The sequence below is a fragment of the Salvelinus fontinalis genome, chromosome 18 (assembly GCF_029448725.1).
Source record: "Salvelinus fontinalis isolate EN_2023a chromosome 18, ASM2944872v1, whole genome shotgun sequence".
In the NCBI taxonomy this organism is placed as follows: domain Eukaryota; kingdom Metazoa; phylum Chordata; class Actinopteri; order Salmoniformes; family Salmonidae; genus Salvelinus; species Salvelinus fontinalis.
The window spans coordinates 32,132,110-32,156,686 of NC_074682.1; the positions used below are offsets into that span (position 1 = coordinate 32,132,110).

Here is a 24,577-nt window from a genome sequence, read left to right on the forward strand (position 1 = left end):
AGACCAGTATCCCTTCTTTCTTTTCTCTCCAAAACTCTTGAACGTGCCGTCCTTGGCCAGCTCTCCTGCTATCTCTCTCTGAATGACCTTCTTGATCCAAATCAGTCAGGTTTCAAGACTAGTCACTCAACTGAGACTGCTCTTCTCTGTATCACGGAGGCGCTCCGCACTGCTAAAGCTAACTCTCTCTCCTCTGCTCTCATCCTTCTAGACCTATCGGCTGCCTTCGATACTGTGAACCATCAGATCCTCCTCTCCACCCTCTCCGAGTTGGGCATCTCCGGCGCGGCCCACGCTTGGATTGCGTCCTACCTGACAGGTCGCTCCTACCAGGTGGCGTGGCGAGAATCTGTCTCCTCACCACGCGCTCTCACCACTGGTGTCCCCCAGGGCTCTGTTCTAGGCCCTCTCCTATTCTCGCTATACACCAAGTCACTTGGCTCTGTCATAACCTCACATGGTCTCTCCTATCATTGCTATGCAGACGACACACAATTAATCTTCTCCTTTCCCCCTTCTGATGACCAGGTGGCGAATCGCATCTCTGCATGTCTGGCAGACATATCAGTGTGGATGACGGATCACCACCTCAAGCTGAAGCTCGGCAAGACGGAGCTGCTCTTCCTCCCGGGGAAGGACTGCCCGTTCCATGATCTCGCCATCACGGTTGACAACTCCATTGTGTCCTCCTCCCAGAGCGCTAAGAACCTTGGCGTGATCCTGGACAACACCCTGTCGTTCTCAACTAACATCAAGGCGGTGGCCCGTTCCTGTAGGTTCATGCTCTACAACATCCGCAGAGTACGACCCTGCCTCACACAGGAAGCGGCGCAGGTCCTAATCCAGGCACTTGTCATCTCCCGTCTGGATTACTGCAACTCGCTGTTGGCTGGGCTCCCTGCCTGTGCCATCAAACCCCTACAACTCATCCAGAACGCCGCAGCCCGTCTGGTGTTCAACCTTCCCAAGTTCTCTCACGTCACCCCGCTCCTCCGCTCTCTCCACTGGCTTCCAGTTGAAGCTCGCATCCGCTACAAGACCATGGTGCTTGCCTACGGAGCTGTGAGGGGAACGGCACCTCAGTACCTTCAGGCTCTGATCAGGCCCTACACCCAAACAAGGGCACTGCGTTCATCCACCTCTGGCCTGCTCGCCTCCCTACCACTGAGGAAGTACAGTTCCCGCTCAGCCCAGTCAAAACTGTTCGCTGCTCTGGCACCCCAATGGTGGAACAAACTCCCTCACGACGCCAGGACAGCGAAGTCAATCACCACCTTCCGGAGACACCTGAAACCCCACCTCTTCAAGGAATACCTAGGATAGGATAAAGCAATCCTTCTGCACCCCCCCCCCCTTAAAAGATTTAGATGCACTATTGTAAAGTGGCTGTTCCACTGGATGTCATTAGGTGAATGCACCAATTTGTAAGTCGCTCTGGATAAGAGCGTCTGCTAAATGACTTAAATGTAAATGTAATGTTAGTTTTTAGGCCCTGGATTTCTAATCCCTTAATATTAATGTTTGATCTAATTTTAACAGCTAAAATTTCGATGGCAATAATAAATAGATATGCCGATAGTGGACAACCTTGTTTTACTCCTCTAGATAGTTTAAAACTTTCTGAGATGTAGGCATTATTTACTATTTTACACCTAGGGTTACTATACATAATTTTTACCCATTTTATAAGAGATTCCCCAAAATTGAAATATTCTAGGCATTTATATATAAACTCCAGTCGTACTTTATCAAAAGCCTTTTCAAAATCAGCTATGAAAACCAGGCCTGGTGTCCCCGATATTTCATGGTGTTCTATTGTTTCCAGTACTTGCCTTATATTATCTCCAATGTATCGTCCATGTAAAAAACCTGTCTGATTAGGATGAATAATATCTGACAAAACTTTTTTTATTCTATGCGCCAAGCATTTTGCTAGGATTTTTGCATCACAACACTGAAGTGTAAGAGGTCTCCAATTTTTTTAAATGGACTGGATCTTTATATATACCACTTGGGTCCTGTTTCAGTAATAATGATATCACACCTTCTTGTTGCGTGTCTGATAATCTATCATTTATATAGGAGTGGTTAAAACAAGCTAATAATGGTCCTTTGAGTATATCAAAAAAATGTTTGTATACTTCCACTGATATGCCATCCAGTCCTGGAGTTTTCCCATCCTTAAAGGCCCCAATTGCATCAAGTAGTTCCTCCTCTGTAATTAGGCCTTCACATGAGTCTTTCTGTACATATGTTAATCTTACATTATTATTATTAGGGAAAAAATCCATACAATTAGTTTCAGTTAGTGGAGATGGAGGAGCCTGAAACGAAAATATATTCTTAAAGTACTTTACTTCCTCTTTCAAAATATCATTTGGTGAATCATGCGTGACTCCATCATTTGTAACAAGTTTTAATACGTTTTATTTGGTAGCATTTCTATATTGAAGATTGAAAAAGAATTTGGTGCATTTTTCCCCATATTCCATCCAGTTCGCTTTATTTTTGTAATATATTACACTGGATCTTTCTTGAATAAGTTCCTCCATTTCTTTTTGTTTTTCCTCTAACTTATTCTGTTCCTCTATGGTACCGTTTTATTGTTATCTAACTGTACTGTTAGTCCTTCAATTTCCTTTGTTAATATGGACTCTTTTGATCGAAATTGCTTTTGTTTTATAGATGAGTACTGAATTGCATAGCCTCTAAAGGCACACTTAAAAGTGTCCCATACAATATGGGGATCTGCTGTACCTATGTTATGTCTAAAAAGTCAGTTATAAATTCTTCTGTCCTAGTTCTAAACAATTTATCATCTAGTAGGCTTTGATTAAATTTCCAATATCCTCGCCCACGTGGAAATTCTGTAAGAGTAATATATATGCCAATTATGTGATGGTCCGACCGCATTCTGTCCCCTATCAAACACTTTTTAACTTTTGGTGCCAGAGAGAATGATATAAGAAAGTAGTCAAGGCGACTAGCTTGATTAAGCCTCCGCCATGTATATCTCACTAGGTCAGGGTATTTAAGTCTCCATATATCCACTAATTCCAATATATCCATGACATTCCTGATTTCCTTAAGTGCCTGAGGGTGATAGTTTGTAGTGTGATTTCCTTTCCGGTCCATAGAGGTATTTAAGACCGTATTAAAATCTCCCACTATAATAATAGAGTCTAGTGTTGCTTGTAGAGTTGATACATTCTTATATATATTGTCAAAGAAGCTTGGATCATCATTATTCGGACCGTATAGGTTAATAAGCCATATATGTTTATTGTCCAATAACATATTTAAAATAATCCATCTACCTTGAGGATCTGTTTGGACAAGTTGCACATTTGGATCAAAGTTATTATTAATTAAAACCATCACCCCTTTTGAATTTCTTTGCCCATGGGAGAAATATATTTTCCCCCCCAGTTCTTTTTCCACAAAACTTCATCTAAAACTGTCGAATGGGTTTCCTGTAAACAGTAGATATTATAATCCTTCTCTTTTAGCCAGGTAAATACTGATCGTCTTTTCTTATTATCTGCTAAGCCATTACAATTGTAACTGGCTATACTTATTTCACCACTTACCATAATGAGACACACCTTTCAATTATTTTCATCAAAATATATGTTTGTAAACGTCCTATTAAAAAGTAACATAATGATTGAGTGTCTATATAGTTGTACCATGACATTTGCATCTCCACTAAGCAAACCTCCAATTGGTCCCCATTATTCCACCCGCCAAAAGCCCCCATCTCGAGTTGGGTTGTCATCCCAATGCCCGGCAGACCACCCCCGACCCCCCGCATCGCACAGCCCCGGACCGACTGGGATCCATCCTTCGAAAAGTGCACACAGCACCATCCACCGAACCGAAGCAGATCCATTGCCAAATGCATTTCCATCGCCCTCACCTCGATTTTTATTACATATTGCTGTGAATCATCCTCTATAGTCCCTAACATCTTTTACTTCTTCCTTCGCAACAGTTGTGGGATACACACATACACCCACACACATTCAGCCCTTACCCCCACACAACCATAAGCTCACCCTCTCAACAATTGCACCATCCCAGAGCCCAACTCAAGATGGGTCATGATTTACAAATGTACTTGCAGTTGCAGCTGCATGAGAAGGCCTGCAAGACCGCGCAAAAAATGAGCATAAATGTAGAGATTTATTTACCATTGTCACATCCTAGATGATGGAGGTCAAATGTACACCTTCTTCCTGAAACACCCACAATACGGTCATCCATTTTGACCATGTTCCCAAGCATCTCCATGCAGTCCGATTGGTTTCGTGCCACCAGGGCCACAATAATATACCCCCTCTCTGAATGTCCGAGTGTGACCCCCTCCCCATGGGTTACTGCAGCTAGTGTTGCCAACACTGCCACTGCCTGGGTGGGGGCACCCCACCGGAATCCCCACCGGCTAGGTACAAGGTCGTCAAGGTTCTCATTAGCAGCTTTGAGAATTTCCTTGTTTATTATGCTCTCCCTTTAGGGGGCTTTGGCTTTGCAGGACCAACCCTGCCAAGCAGGCTCAGAATCTTGAGGGGGCAGTGCTGCTCATGGTCCCTGTCCTCATTTTGGCTGCATACAGACCGTTTACAGCATGCACATAAAACTGTTAGGGACCTCTCCTTAGTATCTGGGCCATTCATGTGGGTGTCTAGGGTATAGGGCCATGGACCGTACCATTAAAATAGGATAATAAATAATTAGATATAATTTATTTTAAAAATGTAGTTCCCCATGATAGGACAATAAATAAATAAGACGTATAATTCATTATAAAAGTATATCCATCATTTGAACAACATTGAAAGCCCTCTCATACCCGGCCCACAGCAATACACTGGCTCTGGGATATGCAACTATTTCATTACTCACTCACTCAACTTTCCAAACATAACAAATAAAAATAAACACACACCACACCATCCACACATACTGTGCCTTCTGTTTACTTAGTTTTTATCTTCACTATGTAGAAATAGTGCTTGTGTTCAATTAGTTATATGTGAAGATTTATAGAAAAGCTATATTTTGTATTGTATTGTTACAATCAGTAACCGGGCTTGAATTGTGTTTATTTTCCTCATCTATGAGAACTTTGTAATTTTTTAAATAACCATGGAGTAATCTTTGTGTCTCTGAACAACTGGTTATCAATATATAGTTTATCAACGACGAGAGCTACTCGTTTCGCTTTTAATCTATTTTCTTTGAAAATTGGATACAGAACTTTGCGCTGTTCTGCAATTTCTTTCGGAAACTGATCATTCATGCCAATTTTGGTCCCAGCAAGTCTTTTACCCAGGCTTTTAACCATTATTTTATCTTTAAATGAAGCAAATTTGGCAACGATTGGGCGGTGTACACTTTCAAGTTGGATCTTATCGATAACTTCGCGTGGAATCTGAAGCGCTGCAAAAAGGAACTCTCTAACTACAGATTCAGGAACCTCTCCTTCTTTCTCTTGGATACCTGTAAGTACCAAATTCTCTCTCATGGATCTAGTTTGTATGTCCAATAAGCATTCTTTCAGAATGTTGTTCTCCTTTTTAAATTCATTCATTTCGGTTTCAATCTTATTGACCGTCCCTTTTAGCGCGTGTGTTTCCTTCTCCAATGTCGCAGCTTTTTCATCACTCATCTCTAGGCTTGCCTTCAACTCTTTTATATTTTTACTAACTAATTCAAGTATACCCAGTTTGTCATTTATTGATTTTAACAGATCGGTTTCGACCTTTACCATTGCCGGTGTTGAGAATATTAGATCATCCGTGTCGGTTGAGGAGTCACGTTTTCGTTTTTGATTCGGTTCCCCTGTCTTATTCTCCGTCATGTTTGGGTGTTGCTTGTTTTCGTAATATTTGTCGATAAATGTCTCTAGTCTTAGGATTTGTTTTGTGTTATTATCCAGATTGAAGGTTATCACCCACCAGATTATTTAGTGCTAATATTTTAGTCTAATTTAGCAGATATTTCGAATATTATGTTTTATCTTGAGGTGCTCTACATAACTTTGTTCAGTCCGCCATTACCTTTACGTTACCTTTACGTCCGCCGTTTCTTTTGAGGCTTGGGAAAGCTGTTTTTATTGTACTGTATCGTTTAGTCTTTTCAGTCATTGTCAGGATGTGCTCGATAACATTGAAACCTATGATGGGATGAGATAGGTGACAGCCTTTCATTACCAGCACTGGGATGATCAGTTCCTTTGTTTCGTCAGTTTCAGAGGCTAGCCGAAAAGTTGTTTCAATCCATCCCAGGTACGGCATTTCAGTCCCATTTGCTGCAGTCAACCTTAGATCAGCAGGTGAGTCCAGGATTTCTGAAACATCTCTCAGCCTTGCGTTTGGGAGAGATTCCTCTTTTCATCGTTCATCAATGACCGATACCTGAGAGCCTGTGTCCCATAGAGCTTGGAGGTGGTGGCGATTCAGGTGACACTCAATAAGGCACTGTCTGCCTACTAGCGAGGTGACCTTACGGGGGTGGCGACCTTGAGCTAGGGATGGTAAGGAGTGGGCATTTTCCTCGGTGGAGGAAAACCTTTCACTGGTAGAGTTCATTTTCAGGTGAGTGCATTTTCCCTTATGTTTAATCCAATGTTGGTTTTGACATACTTTGGAACAGTACAGTGTCTCTTTACATGATGAACATTGTTTCAGGTTCTCAAATGAATCTTTTCTGGCACAATTTGCACATTTCTGGGACTTTTTGGTAGCTATGGTTAACACTCGTCCCTCAGCGGTAACCTTTGCCCGTTTAAAGGGGCCTCCCTTGAAGGTCTGACTCCCCGGATTTTACATCCAGCTTGAAAATGTTCTCCACTCCCACATCGGAAGCAGTGTGTGCAGCGTGCATCTGTTCTGGCCTGCTGGCAGACAAAACACCTCCTTGGAGCTTGAGCAGAGCGGTTGGCATACCGGTTAGGTGCATATTGATGCTGCACAGGGTCAGGTGCTTGGGACTGACTGTAGTTGCTGTAATACTGCTGCTGGGAAACAGGTGGCTGGGGGCCCCAATCTGGCCTCCTAACTGGAGGTGGGGCATAGGCACAAGGCGGTGACCGAAACATAGGCTGCTGTAATGTCTCCTTAATCTGAGCAATCTCTGCACTGAGACCTTTTAGAGAAGCTACACCTGTCTTAAGTTTAGCTAACTCTGTTAACAGGTCTGGGGTATCTTAACTTTGGCTTCCTTCACAGGACACTTTGTGGATGGCGTATCTTCTAACTGGACTACACTTACAGTTGTAGCAGGCTGTGGGGCATGAAACCGCTTTTTGTTTCGTCTTTCTATCTCATTAGCACAAGCAATGTTAAGCTTCTCTAGCAAAACCTCATCTGATGTTTAGCTATCTAGCAGGAGAGGCTGCATGTCTATCCTGATACTGTCACTCTGGAGACCTGTAAGGACTGTGTGTAAACACATGCGCTGGACTAGAGCAGGGTCATACTTAAACCCTGATTCTGACTCCTGGGATGCAAACAGTACTTTTTGCCTCAAATCTAAGACACGCATCAGGAAGCTTTGAGGTGTCTCCTTGCTATGCTGTGCTTCTGAAGCTAGCTGTTTGTAAAGCTCTGTGGCACTCTTCTCTTGGAAGTGGGAACGCAGGATACATCTAAGTGTGGGAAGAGTTAGCTGGGGTTTACCTTCCAAGTAACTGCGTAGCTGTGAGCCTGGAGATATAGCCCTGACTACTGCGTCTACTATTTCTACATTAGGATAGCCTCTGTTAAGTCCACCCTCGATCTGATGGGCAAGGCTGGAAAAAATAAGTTTATCTTTCTGGCCCGGTTCACCTATCTGACCAGAAATTTTAAACTCTTTGCGCCAGTATGAGCTGGGCTGTGCATTGGGTGAGAGCGGCACGCTCCCCTGAAGATTGGCATGGGGTTGGGGCTGACGCAGAGAATCACTGGCTTTGGCTGCAGTAATCTGCTCAGTTCCCACCCTTTGTTGTGGGGTTACAGTTCTCAGTTCCTCTATTCTGTGATGTATTCCGGCTGTTTCAATATCATGGTCAGTTTGCCATGTTTTGTTATCTATGCCACTTATCATCTCTGTCATTGTCTCTTTAAGTAGCAACAATTCCGACATGCCGCCATCTTCTAACTCTGCAACTTCCTCTCTTTCAAGGAACATCATAATGTGAGTCATCAATGATATGCGGGATTTGTCTTTAACATCTCTTCTTTGTTCGCCTGATATGTCAAGGAAATCACATATCTCTAGTAACTTGTCTTTAGTCAGGGTGCGCAATTCCCCTTCTACCTCTTCCTGTAGTTCTTCCAAGGCGGTTGTCATGTTGACAGAACAGGAGGAACTTTTACTGTGCAGGAGTTGACTCTGAATTAGATGGTCCTTACTGTCTCTGATGGTCGATCAATGGCCTCAGTTGACACGTACTTAACCACCAACTTCCAGCTCTCCTCGAACAGCAACACTTTCCTCACTGCAGCCTGCCTGAGTTATTATGTGGGGATTTAGCTGGCTCGGAATTCAGCGACCAGGATGTGGAAACTGGACATCTGAGCAGCTATCTCAGCGGAGCCTCCAAAAATGTTACACCCCTGAACAAGGGGGGAAAGAATCACGAGAGTGATAGGTTAATGTTTACTCATTGAGAACTTTTAGTGCAAATTTTACAAAAGTAACACATTTTACAGAATAACAGATCTACAGGAAATAGAGTTTTGTAGGGTACAAGGCTTATTCAAGTCACAACAGTATACACTGTACATCACTGAAACAAATACTATTTTCAATATAACTGTCAAGCACAAAGCTTTAACTCAGTAAACCATAACTCAATTTATCAACAGGCAATAAAGTGTTTGAAAAACCATTACACAAATAACACCGCAAAATCTCTTATTAACAAAGCACATGTTCATTCACAATCGACATAAAATGGCAGCTACGTAGCAGTACCTAGCAGTATGAAGCTAGCTGCAACCGAGCACGGCGCATATTACTCTCTGCAAACTTAACTAACTTCCTCAATATGTTACTAAGACACACCTTAAACACTCTTGACATGTTAGCAAGTTATTGCATTTAAATTACTCTTTTTAATCATCAATAACGTACCTGAACAAGGGGGGAAAGAATCCCGAGAGTGATAGGTTAATGTTTACTCATTGAGAACTTTTAGCGCAATGAGAAAAAGACGGCGAATTCTCCGTGAACTTGAGTGGAGACCAGAGCAATCGATCTCAGGCTCATAGATTAAGAGCGTTTAGTAGATCACAGATTAACACTTTTACCCACGACAACATAAAGTAATCAACATAACGTTTACACATTCCTCTCACAATTCGTACCCTTTGTATGCTTGATGGATTTTAACACAATTATATAAATGTTATCAATCTATCAACTAATACTGAATGCATGATCTTCTTAACCTTAGATGTTTTAAGATCCTCACATACTATGAATTTACTAATACTTTTTAATGTATAACAGGCTATTAGTATTTCCTTTAACCTGTCACATTGGCCCGTTATACTAAGTTCTAATAAATAGCCTATAATGTGTTTTTGTGTATGTGTATCTTTTATCATCATTTTAGCTTTCTAGTAAATAAATACTCAACTAAGATTGGTGTGGTACGAACTCATTGGTGAGACCCGGGTCCGTGCAGATTCCTGGATTATGCGACGTTCAGAATGAGACTGTAAAGGAAACTGATTAATTAGTGACTGTTGTAAAATCGATATTCTGATATTCTTTGAGTTAATTTGGGAAATAGAAACTCAATAAAACTAATGGTGCCCCAGGTTAATGAGTTAATAATTGTTTGATTCAGTTAATCACGCAATTAGAAACCTTTAATCATTCGATGAGCAACAGTCGTCACATTAACTAATACAACGTCACAACACTGCTAATGTGGCTATCATACGGAACTACAAATGCCTGTCTCAAGCTTCACATCACTTATCAGGGCCATGATGATTTGGACGAGACTGCCGAATCAAGGCAAAGTTAAGAATCTCTGGATTAACCATTGAATGTTAGCTACATTACATTTAGTAATGAATAAATTGGCTGAATTTGTTTAAATTTAAAATTCTGTGGACTGTCTTGGCCAAGTTTAAAATGTATACAATACCTGTTATTTAGCTAGTAACATTAGCCTGGCTACAGGGCTAAATTAGCAGTCTATTTGTCTATCCATTTAAATGCATGAGAAATTCATAAAACCGAGTTTAGCTGTCTTTGGCTTTTATAAACCAACAGTCTAGCCTGCTAGTTAATTAGCTAGATAACTTAGATGGTGAAGCTAGGTGTTTTTGACTTCCTGCCACTTCCAGGGGGTGGGGGTAGGCAACAACACATCCGCAACGCTGACCCTCAACACATGGGCCCCTCAGGGGTTCGTGCTTAGTCCCCTCCTGTACTCCATGTTCACCCACAACTGTGTGCCTACGTGCGACTCCAACACCATCATTAAAGTTTGCAGATGACACGACGATGGTAGGCCGATCACTGACGACGATGAGACGCTACAAGCTTGGCACACCTGTAATTGGGGGCGTTTCTCCCATTCTTCTCTGCAGATCCTCTTAAGCTCTGTCAGTTTGGATGGGGAGCGTCGCTGCACAGCTCTTTTCAGGTCTCTCCAGAGATGTTCGATTAGGTTCAAATACGGGCTCTGGCTGGGCCACTCAATGACAGTCAGAGACTTGTCCTGAAGCTACACCTGCTTTGTCTTGGCTGTGTACTTAGGGTCGTTGTTTTGTTGAACCTTTGCCTCAGTCTGAGGTCCTGAGCGCTCTGGGGCAAGTTTTAACCAAGGATCTCTCTGTGCTATGCTCCGTTCATCTTTCTCTCAACCCTGAGTAGTCTAACAGTCCCTGCCGCTGAAAAACATCCCCACAGCATGATGCTGCCACCACCATGCTTCACCATAGGGATGGTGCCAGGTTTCCTCCAGACGTGACGCTTGGCATTCAGGCCAAAGAGTTCAGACCAGAGAATCTTGTTTGAGAGTCTTTAGATGTCATTTGGAAAGCTCCAAGCGGGCTGTCATGTGCCTTTTACTGAGGAGTGGCTTCCATCTGGCCTCTCTACCATAAAGGCCTGATTGGTGGAGTGCTGCAGAGAAGGTTGTCCTTCTGGAAGGTTCTCCCATCTCCACAGATGGTGATTATTGGGTTCTTGGTCACCTCCCTGAACAAGGCCCTTCTCCCCTGATTGCTCAGTTTGGCCGGGCAGCCAGTTCTAGGAATAGTCTTGGTGGTTCCAAAATTCTTCCATTTAAGAATGATGGAGGCCACTATGTTCTTTGGGACTTTTTTTTGGACACAAAGTGAAGACATCAAAACTATGAAATAACACATGGAATCCTGTAGTAACCAAAACAGTGTTATACAAATCCAAATATATTTTATATTTGAGATTCTTCAAAGTAGCCACCCTTTGCCTTGATGACAGCTTTGCAAACTGTGTGTAGATTGATGATAATAAATAAAAAAATCTATACATTTTATAATAAGGCTGTAACGTAACAAAATGTGGCAAAAGTCAAGGAGTCTGAATCCTTTCCGAATGCACTGTATCTACCTCAACGTTCTTGAGTCAACAGTGTTCTTACTTTACTGCAGGATGACATTGATCTGTTTGTTGTTACCCTCTGGACAGCAGATCATTTGTGTTCCAACTTGGCAAGGTTATGAAACCTTATTTAGTCCTACTTGCTAAGGTGGGTTTTAAATGAATTGGTATCCACACGTTTGTTTTCGAGGTAGAATAACTGTCATGTGACATTTATGCCAAATTGAAAACCTTATTTGCACCTGCTCTATTCCAGAACCAATGGGTGTGCCTGAGTTATCACCTCTCATCGAGGTAAGCTGTTTCAACCTGGAACACTATTCTCCTGCTTTGGTCTGTTTGTAATTTCAGGAAATCCTGAAGAGCAGTAGTGGGTGAAGGGTTTTGTCCCAGCCCAGCTCTAACACCTGACTTAAATAATCAACATAACAAATCACAGGGATAGCCTATGATTTGTAATCAGGTATAAGCAATCCTGTCATTCAGATCTGGAGAAGTCCACCTTTTTAAGTCATTATTCTGTACTATTGGTACAATTGGAGGGGGATTCATTTCGATGGTATTGATATATAACGCATGCTCCACTCAAGTTGAAGTTGAAATTGTTGACTGATTCAAAGGCGATGTATGCTAAGAGCGGAACAGCTGCGGACCAGAAGACTACAGCCAAGACCACACCTGCCCTGTCTGTCGGGTGAGTAGTATTGGTTTGTACTGTATGTGCCTTTAGGTTCCTCTCCATGTGTAGGCTATAACTGTACCTGTGTGGTACAGTCATCTATATGTGTAGTAGCTTGTTGTCTCGTATTAATTAATAAAAACTAGAGATTGCCATCAAGATGGCCGACCTTTGTTTTCAACGTAATCTACTCACATTCGCATACTCAGTTTCGTTGTTTCTTACTGGGATTACTCCACTTGCGTACTAGCGCTGGACAGAAAGCAGTATCGTGCGAACAACTCTGTCAGAGCACGTGGACAGCTAAACAAGCCAACCGACACTTGCCCTGGCTAGCTGGGCTCATGACCTCAGAGCATGAGTATAAAATGTTAATATCTTTGGCTGTGAGTGATTTTAAGAAATCGTCATCGGAGACTAATTTAAATAAAATGTCTTATTAGGAATTTTCAAATAACATCAATTGGAATTGTCTTTCTCGGCTGTGATTCAGTTAAACCGCAGTACCAAAGCCATACTGTAGGTGCAGTCAAAAGCGTGCTTCCAGACGGAAACTTGAGGCTGGTGGGAGGGGCTATAGGAGGACGGGCTCCTTGCATTCCATTTATTCCATTCCAGCCATTACAATGAGCCCATCCTCCTATAGGTTCTCCCACCAGCCTCTTCTGGTGTCAACTTTGAATTCAACCTAAGCCACAGCCTCCATTTTGTACTTGACCTTTATAGAGGCAGACCAGAAGACAGTCAAGAACCACTTTGAAAGCAAAATCTTGCACTATGGTCATATTCATAGAATATGCATTGTAAGTAAAGTCACCAAAAGTGAAAACATTGTCATTGGAAGCAGTGCTGGTTGATGTACAGGCCTAAGTGACCACACACACACAAATGGACCTACAGCTGGGGTAAGATTATTATTATTATTTTTAATGTAACCTTTATTTAACTAGGCAAGTCAGTTAAGAACAAATTCTTATTTTTCCATCATTCACACAATAGACATAGTGTAAACCACCATGTTGTCAACAAAATGCTGTCCTCGATGCTTAATTTGTATTGGGTATGGCTCAATTTGTGGAAATGCTGTTATTATTCATCGTCTTTAATGATGTGTTTCACAGACACACAATGACCACGATTTGAATGCTGCAACTGAGACGGAATGACATTGAGGGATACACTGAGACCCCTAGTATTACTGGATATTTGGGAAGATATTTGTAACAATGACCATAAAAAGGGGAGCAGACTTACACCAGCACCCCATTTTGTTAATTACATGGCCAACCATCCCTCTAGCTACCCCTTATTCCACACTATGCCTTTTATGCCCCATGGTTCCTCAACTTCGGACCCTTTGGAACTCTCCATCTTATCTCTATAAACCCACCCTACCTTCACCCATTTTCCCTATGCTGCTTCCTTCACTTGTTTTCCTCCTGATTTGTTAACATCTAGACTTAGTAACACCATTAAAAGGGGTTTGGTGTGTCTAGCCTGGTCCCAGACCTGTTAAATTGAGAAGAAGGGTGTTGATAAAGCTGAATTTAGGCATAGCTTCCTTGTTTTGAGTCTGTTAAGTGTGCTTTTCATTCAGCAGGATTTGACCTAGTATTTTATATGAAACCTACCTTACACATCCAGTTGTTTCAACATTTGTAACTCACCCACCAAAATCACAGTATGCCGTTTTACATTTTGGTTTATTTGGGCTGGTTTTATTCCTTAAATGGAAAAGCAGAAGAATCTGTGTGCTCTCTGATAGTAATAATAGTTAATATGGTGCTCTTCGATGTCCCAGGTTTGTGGCATTGATGAATAAATCATTTAATCTTTACTTCAAGTCAGATGTGTATATGTTATGTATGAAAGGCACATGTAGGCATTGTTAACTTTTTTTATTTATTTAAAACAATGTAATTGTTGGAATTCAGGTGTTGGATGTGATTGGTGGGTGACTAGGTGCATTCTTGTCAAATAAATGTGCTTATTCATTCATGATTATGGATACATTCTGAAATGAGTTAATCTGTCTTTGAATCTGCAACAGAACATGGCAATACGTTACATCTGAATAGCTTTAATACAGCAGTTTTTTGGGAATGTCACTTTTGCCACTGGGGGGGTCAGTAATACATAAGATGATGGGCCAGGACCATAGACTTGAATAGACATAACATCTCTGCATCTGTGCCATGATGCCGTCTGTGAGGGCATGGGCTGCGCCATTGAGGCCATCTCTGTTCTGAAATAGTACATTTTCTTCTTCACGAATACAGTTCATTGGCTGATCCCTCCTGATGACCTAGCTGTCACAACTACGAACGGGTCATCAGATCATCCCAACCGGGTCATCAGGAGGGATCAGCCAATGAAGTTGAAAGTCCCGCCCCCAGTTGACTAAATCAAAATGGCAAAATTCCTCAATGGCACTGCCCATGCTAACACAGGCTTTTGGCCAATAGGTTTGGTTAGGTTTAAATTATAAATCAATCCTAATGTGACTTGGATTAAAGAATAAGTGCCTAGACTGGTGCAATAAATATACTATTTAAAAAAAACTCTGTTTACACTAATCCAATGCTTTTTTAAATGTCAGTAGTAGATGTAGGAAGAATCAAGTACCTTTACTTTTATCTGACAGAAAGAAAATGCAACAAATGAAGTCATGGCACATGTTTATGTAATATTACACATGTATCCCTGACTAGGGTTGCAAAGGGTTGGAAACTTTCCAGTAAATTTCCAGAATTTTTCTAGACATTTTCCATGGGAAGTTTTGGGACTTTTGCTTAAATTCATCAAAAAAGTTAGCTTATAACAATGAACCTTTTTTGTGGGATACACATAAGGCAATTCTAGGTCTTGTGGCATATTTTGGTTAAACTATCCACAATTCAATGGAATTACAACCCTCTGCATGTACAGTACATTCTTCCATCACATGTACAGTGCACTCTTCCATCACATGTACAGCTGATTCTCAAGATCTTGCACACTAATGAGATGCTATTGAGCCCACACTACCACACTGTCTGAGCCAAGGACTACATGCTCCCTTAGCCCTCACAACACGCAACCTATGACAAAAGTCCCTCTACTTCTATTCGAGGTGAAAATGATGAATCAGACACCTTATCAATAGCAATGTTTTTTTGATTCAATGGAGGAACGTAGTCAGAGAAATGCTGATGAATGTCTTGCTCGAGCTGTGTATGCAACTGGTTCACCTCTGATGCTCACAGGCAATGTGTATTGGAAGAGATTTCATAATGTTCGTCATCCAGCATACACCCCTCCAACCAGACATGTTTTATCTACTAATTTGCTGGATGCAGAGTTCAAGTGAAGGTCAAGCAAATCATAGATACAGCAGACTGTATTGCAATCATCTCTGATGGGTGGTGGAATGTTCGTGGGTAAGGAATAATTAACTACATCATCTCCACCCCTCAACCAGTATTCTACAAGAGCAGAGACACAAGGGACAACAGACACACCAGTCTCTACATTGCAGATGAGCTGAAGGCAGTCATCAATGACCTTGGACCACAGAAGGTATTTGCACTGGTGACAGACAATGCTGCGAACATGAAGGCTGCTTGGTCTAAAGTGGAGGAGTCCTACCCTCACATCACACCCATTGGCTGTTCTGCTCATGTATTGAATCTGCTCCTCAAGGACATCATGGCACTGAAAACAATGGATACACTCTACAAGAGAGCCAAGGAAATGGTTAGGTATGTGAAGGGTCATCAAGTTATAGCAGCAATCTACCTCACCAAGCAAAGTGAGAAGAATAAGAGCACCACATTGAAGCTGCCCAGCAACACCCGTTGGGGTGGTGGTGTCCTCATGTTTGACAGTCTCCTGGAGGGGAAGGAGTCTCTCCAAGAAAGGGCCATATCACAGTCTGCCGATATGGACAGCCCTATTAAGAGGATCCTCCTGGATTATGTATATATATACACTAGTCAAAAAAATAAAGGGAACACTTAAACAACACAATGTAACTCCAAGTCAATCACACTTCTGTGAAATCAAACTGTCCACTTAGGAAGCAACACTGATTGACAATAAATTTCACATGCTGTTGTGCAAATGGAATAGACAAAAGGTGGAAATTATAGGCAATTAGCAAGACACCCCCAATAAAGGAGTGGTTCTGCAGGTGGTGACCACAGACCACTTCTCAGTTCCTATGCTTCCTGGCTGATGTTTTGGTCACTTTTGAATGCTGGCGGTGCTTTCACTCTAGTGGTAGCATGAGACGGAGTCTACAACCCACACAAGTGGCTCAGGTAGTGCAGCTCATCCAGGATGGCACATCAATGCGAGCTGTGGCAAGAAGGTTTGCTGTGTCTGTCAGCGTAGTGTCCAGAGCATGGAGACGCTACCAGGAGACAGGCCAATACATCAGGAGACGTGGAGGAGGCTGTAGGAGGGCAACAACCCAGCAGCAGGACCGCTACCTCCGCCTTTGTGCAAATAGGGTTTAACCCCTTCAAATAGGGTTATAAAAACATCTGCAACAGCATCAAAAACATAAGCAATACAACAAATATCTTAGTCTACAGTCAACCAGCTTGCCAGCTCCTTGCCTGCCAAAACTGAAGAGGTGACTCTGTAAACATGCCCCATTTACCTCTTGAAGGTATTCCAGCAGCTCACATAGCGCACTTAATGCCCTGCGAGGTTGACCCTCTGGCTGGACAATTTTCTATGCGAGGAAGCTATATTTCTGAAGCACTATGTTTTAGATGCTTGCTGGATTCATTGTGCTCGTATCTTCCTGGGGTCCTGCTGCTGCAAGGCTGTACTCTCTAATTTGCTGTTGTACAAAAGACTCTGCTTTCCTCATCAGTGGCTCCATCTCTGTTGAGCGATGTGCCCTCTGGCAAATTGCTGGAGGGATTGGATCAAAGTTGGCTTCCAGAGGAATCAGTATGCATGCGAAGCACTCATGCAGTGACTTGTGGAGGACCTGTGCCAACTATTTGGCAACAGTAATTGACTGCAAGTATGCCTAAAGGTTGAGAAAGCACGGCACCACATCAGAAAGCGACTGGCTGTCAATTTAAAGTCGGTCGGTGTGGATCGCAAACGGCTCCTGTGACTTCACAAGCTGCTCTAGCTTGGCCCCGTCACGCTTGGTGATCGCCCTTGGAATGCTTCCCTGTTAGCTAGTGATGCACAAACTAGGCCTATTTACCTATTTGAAACACCGGCATCAACTGGCAGCATTTACCCACCGGATTCAGAAGCTTGAAAACACCAATAGAAAAAAAGCTTGAAACCATTAGAAGTTTAGAATTTTTATTCTAATTATGATTGTAATTATTTTATTTTTGTTTGTTTTGCAGTAAAATAATAGTTTCAGTATAGTTTTAGTTTTTCAAATGTTTTAATTTTTTATTTCAGTTTACTAAATCGTTTTTCTAATTTTAGTTTCCGTTTTCGTTTACTATAATAACCTTGATATACACACACACACACACACACACACACACACACACACACACACACACACACACACACACACACACACACACACACACACACACACACACTTATTTACCATGGAAAATTAAATGTGTAAGCCTATTTGATCCAACCCCCTTTTGAGAAAAATGTTAAGATGGTCATATCTTAATTCTTTCCATCCTGACTGTGATGTAAGATACCTGCCTTTTAATCTTCTCTCACGTCTTCTCTAACATAATAGAGGTTAGGTTAGTCAAATAAATCAGGGATGTGACTGTTGGGGAGTAGACATTATTTACCTTGCCTGAAATATTTTCCCTGAGGGGCAAGAAGGTATGGCACAGAAGAGGAGAGATATCTTCCACTGTTCTGTTCTAGCCACAACATGCAAAGACAAACACTCTCACACACATTCCTCGCTTCTCCAGACCTTCGCCTCAGTCCCAGTCTGTTTGTACCATCATGCCAGCTCCTTGTCACTCATGGTGATGCCAAATGTTTGGCTTGACAATGACAGCAATGGAGTTGGCAAGAGCACAAATCTGGGACCAGGCTAGACACATAGGCCTATTCCTCTAGCCAACTCACACTGCACCACAAACACACACACTAACTCCACTACCTCATAGGCCTATTCCTCTAGCCAACTCACACTGCACCACAAACACACACACTAACTCCACTACCTCTCTATCCCCCCCCCCCCCCCCCCCCCACCATCTAGGAGCAGTAACTGTGAGGCTCTTGGCCCCGCCCTTCTTTTCCCTTATCATACCACACACACACACACACACACCTTAACCCCACTACCTCTGTTTCCATCTAGGAGTCTCTCGGCCCCACCCCTCATCACGTCCGTCACTCTCAGATCCATGACCTCCCAGTGGACAGCAGCCTGCTGTTTGAGTTCCTGCTCTTCCTCTATCAGCTTGGTGGGTTGCAGTACAGACACACACACAGTACATTAATATCTACAGGACTGTGTGGTGGTAACTCTATAGTCATCCAGCAGTCTCAACATCTCTGGTTAGTAGCATTACAGACACACACATGAGCACACAATTGTACAAACACCCGCACACAGTCACAAACACAGTCACACACACACACACACACACACACACACACACACACACACACACACACACGTCTGTTGCCTCTACCTCTCTGTTGAGCAAACACACACAACTTCTTCAGTCTGTTTATGTTGTCTCATCTCTGCAGACCATCCATCTGATCGACTACCATCTAGCTATTTTCATCACTGTGATGCTGGCCAGGAAACTGGTGTGGACCATAGTGTCAGAGGTACTACATCTACCTATCTACCGATATGGGCCAGGAGAATGGTTATTACATTCGAAATAACAGTAAAGCAGGGCCTCCCGAGTGGCGCAGCGGTCTAAGGCACTGCATCGCAGTGCTTGAGGCGTCACTGCAGACCCGGGTTTGATCCCAGGCTGTGTCACAGCCGGCCATGACCGGGAGACCCATGAGGCGGCGCACAATTGGCCCGGCGTCATCCGGGTTAGGGGAGGGTTTGGCCGGCCAGGATTTCCTTGACCCATCGCAATCTAGCAACTCCTTTTGGTGGGCCGGGCGCCTGCAAGCTGACTTCGGTCGCCAGCTGGACGGCGTTTCCTTATTTAGTTCATTATTATAATAATATATTTTAAAAATACAATAAAGCTATTACATTATCCCGGGTGGCGCAGTGGTCTAGGGCACTGCATCGCAGTGCTAGCTGTGCCACCAGAGTCTCTGGGTTCGCGCCCAGGCTCTGTCGCAGCCGGCCGCGACCGGGAGGTCCGTGGGGCGACGCACAATTGGCATAGCGTCGTCCGGGTTAGGGAGGGTTTGGCCGGTAGGGATATCCTTGTCTCATCGCGCTCCAGCGACTCCTGTGGCGGGCCGGGCGCAGTGCGTGCTAACCAAGGGGGCCAGGTACACGGTGTTTCCTCCGACACATTGGTGCGGCTGGCTTCCGGGTTGGAGGCACGCTGTGTTAAGAAGCAGTGCGGCTTGGTTGGGTTGTGCTTCGGAGGACGCATGGCTTTCGACCTTCGTCTCTCCCGAGCCCGTACGGGAGTTGTAGCGATGAGACAAGATAGTAATTACTAGCGATTGGATACCACGAAAATTGGAGAGAAAATGGGATAAAAAAAAAAAAGCTATTACATTATTGCCAGTTATTACATTTTGGGCTAGTCATTACTGGGGCTAACATTGCCCACTCCTGGTTTAAGTATGTCCAGTCTTCAGTCTCTTACATATTGTTTAACTGGCAGTATTGTTCTATCATTATATTGACATTTCACATTCCTCTCTCCACCCCTTTCTCTTCTATCTCCCCTCTTCTCCTGTCACGCCCTGGCCTTAGTTATCTTTGTTTTCTTTATTATTTTAGTTAGGTCAGGGTGTGACATGGGGGATGTATGTGTTTTGTATTGTCTAGGGGTTTTGTATGTTTATGGGGCAGTGTCTAGTCTAGGTGTATGTATGTCTATGGTTGCCTAGATCGGTTCTCAATTAGAGACAGCTGTCTATCGTTGTCTCTGATTGGGAACCATATTTAGGCAGCCATATTCATTAGGTAGTTTGTGGGTGATTGTCTATGTGTAGTGTTTGTGTCAGCACTATTTGTTTATAGCGCCACGTTCGTTCGTTGTTTTGTTAGTTTGTCAAGTGTTCTTCGTTTCATTTCACCCCCGCTGGTGGTACCCCTGTCCACCCTCACCTTCTGGCAGAGGGAGATCCACGTCTGGACCCCTCAGATGAACATGGTGGTGTTTGTGGGAGACTGCAGCAGGACTCAATGACACAACCTATTTGTTCCCTTTTGTATTAAACTAATATTCAGCATTACAATTAATTGTTGCTATGGTTTTAAGGAGCATGAACTGAAGTGCATGTTTGCGTGAGTGTACAAGTGCATGTGTATGTGTGAGTGTATGTCAATTTTCTATGATTCCGTTTATTTTGAGAGCAAACACACTCCACCAGTGATATAGTTTGTTATGATGTCAAAGCTGAAGTGCAATGATGATGCTGAATTAAGTGATGAAAACATACGTTTATTGTCTCTGCCAGGCCCTGAGTACTGTCTCAGAAACCCTACAGCAAGGCAGTGGACTGCTGTTCCATTGCAGTCATCGTCTACATTCTGTAAGTATGAGGGGCATACTTGCACTGATCAACCAGCTGTGTGTGTGTGTATGTGTGTGTGTGCGCGCATGCGTACGTGTGTGTGTTTGTTTGTGACTGCGTGCGGGTGTTTTTGCGTCTGTGTGCAAGTGTGTGTGTCCGTAATGCTGCTAACCAGAGATGTTGAGACTGCTGGATGACTATAGGGTTACCACCACATGGTCCTGTAGATATTAATGTTCTGTGTGTGTGTGTGTGTGTGTGTGTGTGTGTGTGTGTGTGTGTGTGTGTGTGTGTGTGTGTACTACAACCCACCAGAGACGTGGAGGCAACAGGATGACTGTCAGAGTACTACCACACTGTCCTTTAGATGTTGATGTACTGAATGAACAGCGCCACAAGCAGGTAGAGGAAGAGCAGGAACTCAAATAGCAGACTGCTGTCCAATGGGAGGTCAAGGATCCGAGAATGACGGACAGGTTCCAGCCTGATGAGGGGCAGGGCCGAGAGACCCACACAGTTACTGCTCCTAGATGGAAACAGAGGATGTGGTGTAATGAGGGCCGAGAGGGCCAGGGCCGAAAGATGGGGGGAACAAGGGGAGGGACATGGAAAGGTAGTGGGGTTAGTGTGTGTGTTTGTGGTGCAGTGTGAGTTGGCTAGAGGAATAGGCCTGTGTGTCTAGCCTGGTCCAAGATTTGTGCTCTTGACAACTCCATTGCTGTCATTGTCAAGCCAAACATTTGGCATCACCATGAGTGACAAGGAGCTGGCATGATGGCACAAACAGACTGGAACTGAGGCGAAGATCTGGAGAAGCGAGGAATGTGTGTTTTGAAGTGTCTGTCCTATATCAAGGAGATATAAGGAAATAGCTCAGGAAATATTTGTTTATTTGGACACATTTAACCCCTTATTTTTGTTGGCACAAAAGTACCTCCATACTTCCATTCATTTGTATGGGTTCTCTTCAGATGAGTCCCAGAGAACACCATCGTCTTCGTGAGTCATCTTTCCATAGAGTGGTGAAATTAGTTTGACGCCAAACCCTTCGGACGCTACAGACGTTTTCATGAGAAGACCGGTTTTCAGGATGTCTCATGGTCTGACAAACCGCAGATGCGGAAGGCCGACATAGGTGGATGGAGACGCAGCCCATCTCTAGTTTAACCTGATGGATTTTTTTATTATGCTACTTAGATTGACCCACAAGTTCATCAATAGACTTTTAAGGAGTAAAACGTCACCACTACTCCACTACTTTGGCCCTATCTGACCATACTCCAGGCCAGCAGCTTAGGAGGATGGGACACTATCATTCAAAACATCTTATAATTCTTCTGCAGTAAAATCTTGCACATCCTAGTACTTCTCTGCAGCTGCCACCACAACATCTATCCTCTTTGATTTACTGTACGTTCCATTCCTGCGGTACAATTGACAACCATGGCCATGAACTCCAAAAAAAACAACCTTACCGAAGAACGTCTTAGGATCCCTCACCCTGGGCCCATCTTCCTCTACTGCTCTCTTCACTGCCTCAGCATACGACACCTTCTGCACTATTCTGATCCTGACAACCTCAACCTGCCTTTCTCTCACCGAACACCTCTGATCTCCAGCAATATGGGTTTATAGTTTACAGACACACACACAACTTATCCCACCGATACCACATATTCCTTTGTCCCATGTCCTCATGCACACTTCTCACATCTAGGAAGCTCCCTCCTACACACTGCAGCCACATGACCATAAGCTTGACACCTAAAACATTGTAATGTATTTGGGACAAAAGCTGCCACAGGATAAATGACACATCCTAACTTGACTTTATCTGGTAAAGACTCATGCATCAAAACTCAGTAGTACAGACAGAGTCTTCTCTGTTTCACCACTCTCTCCACCGGGTCAGCGTCGTTCCAAACGGCGGGCGTCACAGACACCTGGAATCTTCAACTTCAGTTGATCCTCAACACTTAACGCCACTCCAGTTATCACTCCTTTCAAAAGGTGCCCAGCTCCAGAGAGGAAAGCAAGTCACAGTTCTTGCCCCCAGTCGTGTGATGCGGCAGAATCGCATAAAACCTACACAATTCCACTTCAAACCTCTTCTTTACTCAACCTGACACCATATATGGATCAGCCAAAAGGAAAGGATACATTCTCTCCAAAAATGCCACTCCCACTGGGCCAAAATCCTCTTCATCACCATCGGGACGATGCTCAAACTCAGCAGTCTTCACCGCACCTGCCACTGCAGTTAATTCATCCTGCACTGTCCTCACGTTCAATTACCTTCTGTAGTTCTTCCACAAGTTCTGTGTGATCCACCATTCCATATTCACTCAAAACAGGTTCCACTTTTCTCCTTTTTTTCCTGTCCCTCATCTTCTCCTTCATCAGATCTTCCAGAATGCTTGTGCATTCCCCCATTCCATATTTACTTCTATGTTCCACTTTTCTCTTTTCTTTCCTGTCCACCATCTTACCCCCAACTCATGGCCACACTGGCAGCCATCTTTCGGGTCGCCTTTCAAAGCGTGTTGTATTATGGGTATAAAAGTTGTCCGACTTGCAAGCCATTTACAACAACCATGTGATGAAGGTCATGAACTTTCGACTGCAGTCGACTGAAAATTTCTGCAGTTGCTCCTTACCAACTGCAACTTGAAGTCAGATCCAAAGCATTGTGCAAGACAACCTTTAGTTTTTTTGGGAAGCAAATGTTTTATTTTTTACCTTTATTTAACTAAGCAAAAGGCACTAAATGCTCATAAATGGTTGATGGTTGATACCTATCACTGGATATTATCGATGCATGTTTACTGTATTGGGTGGTTGACTATTTAGAGCAGAGGTGTCAAACTCATTCCACAGAGTGTGGAGTGTCTGCAGGTTTTTCCTTTCAATTAAGACCTAGACAACCAGGTGAGGGGAGTTCCTTACTAATTAGTGACCTTAATTCATCAAGGGTGGAGTGAAAACCCGCAGATACTCGGCCCTCTGTGGAATGAGTTTGACACGTGATTTAGAGCTTAATGCATTTTTATCCTTAAATCCTTACAATGTAATTACATATGTGATCCAGATTTCTAACATAAATAAATGAAATATCCTATATGCAATAATATGGCTAATGTATTTATCTAGATCAGGTGTAGGCAACCCTGGCCCTGGAGTACCGCAGGCACTTCATGTTTTTTATTTAACTGGCCTGGAAGACCAGGTGTGTTGAATTTAGGCAATCACTGAACTGATCAATTAGCTCAGTTGGTCAGGTGTGGTGCCTATGTGAAACAAAATCCTGCAGTACCTGAGGTACTCCTAGAACAGGGTTGCCTACCGCTGATCTAGATGTTACTGTAATGTTATGTCCCATATAGCCTACAATTTGTCTTCTCTGTAATATTATCACACAAAAAATTCAAATTTGTTGATTGTCTTAAGTGTGAATACAATTTAATACATATTGTAGGCGACACCTTGTAGGGGATTTCTACACTGGCACTTTTAGAGGCTTAATCTGTATCCAGGAAACCGTCCCTTAATGAACAAGTACCCACAACACCAGTCGGGGGATCAATACCAAGTGCATTTGACTGCTTGGCATATCCCCCCCCCCCCCTTAAAAGATTTAGATGCACTATTGTAAAGTGGTTGTTCCACAGGATA

At 43.2% G+C, this 24,577-nt stretch overlaps 1 protein-coding gene across 1 annotated transcript in view; it reads right to left on the reverse strand.

The window, feature by feature from the left end:
• Nucleotides 1-4,218: 4,218 nt before the first annotated feature.
• Nucleotides 4,219-24,577, reverse strand: part of LOC129815306 (uncharacterized) — a 33,045-nt gene continuing 12,686 nt past the window's right edge. Inside the window, exon 2 of the mRNA XM_055868989.1 lies at nt 4,219-9,710. Coding sequence (XP_055724964.1) covers nt 7,378-8,337 — 960 coding nt within the window. The 5' untranslated portion in view covers nt 8,338-9,710 and the 3' untranslated portion in view covers nt 4,219-7,377. The remainder of the gene's footprint in view (nt 9,711-24,577) is intronic.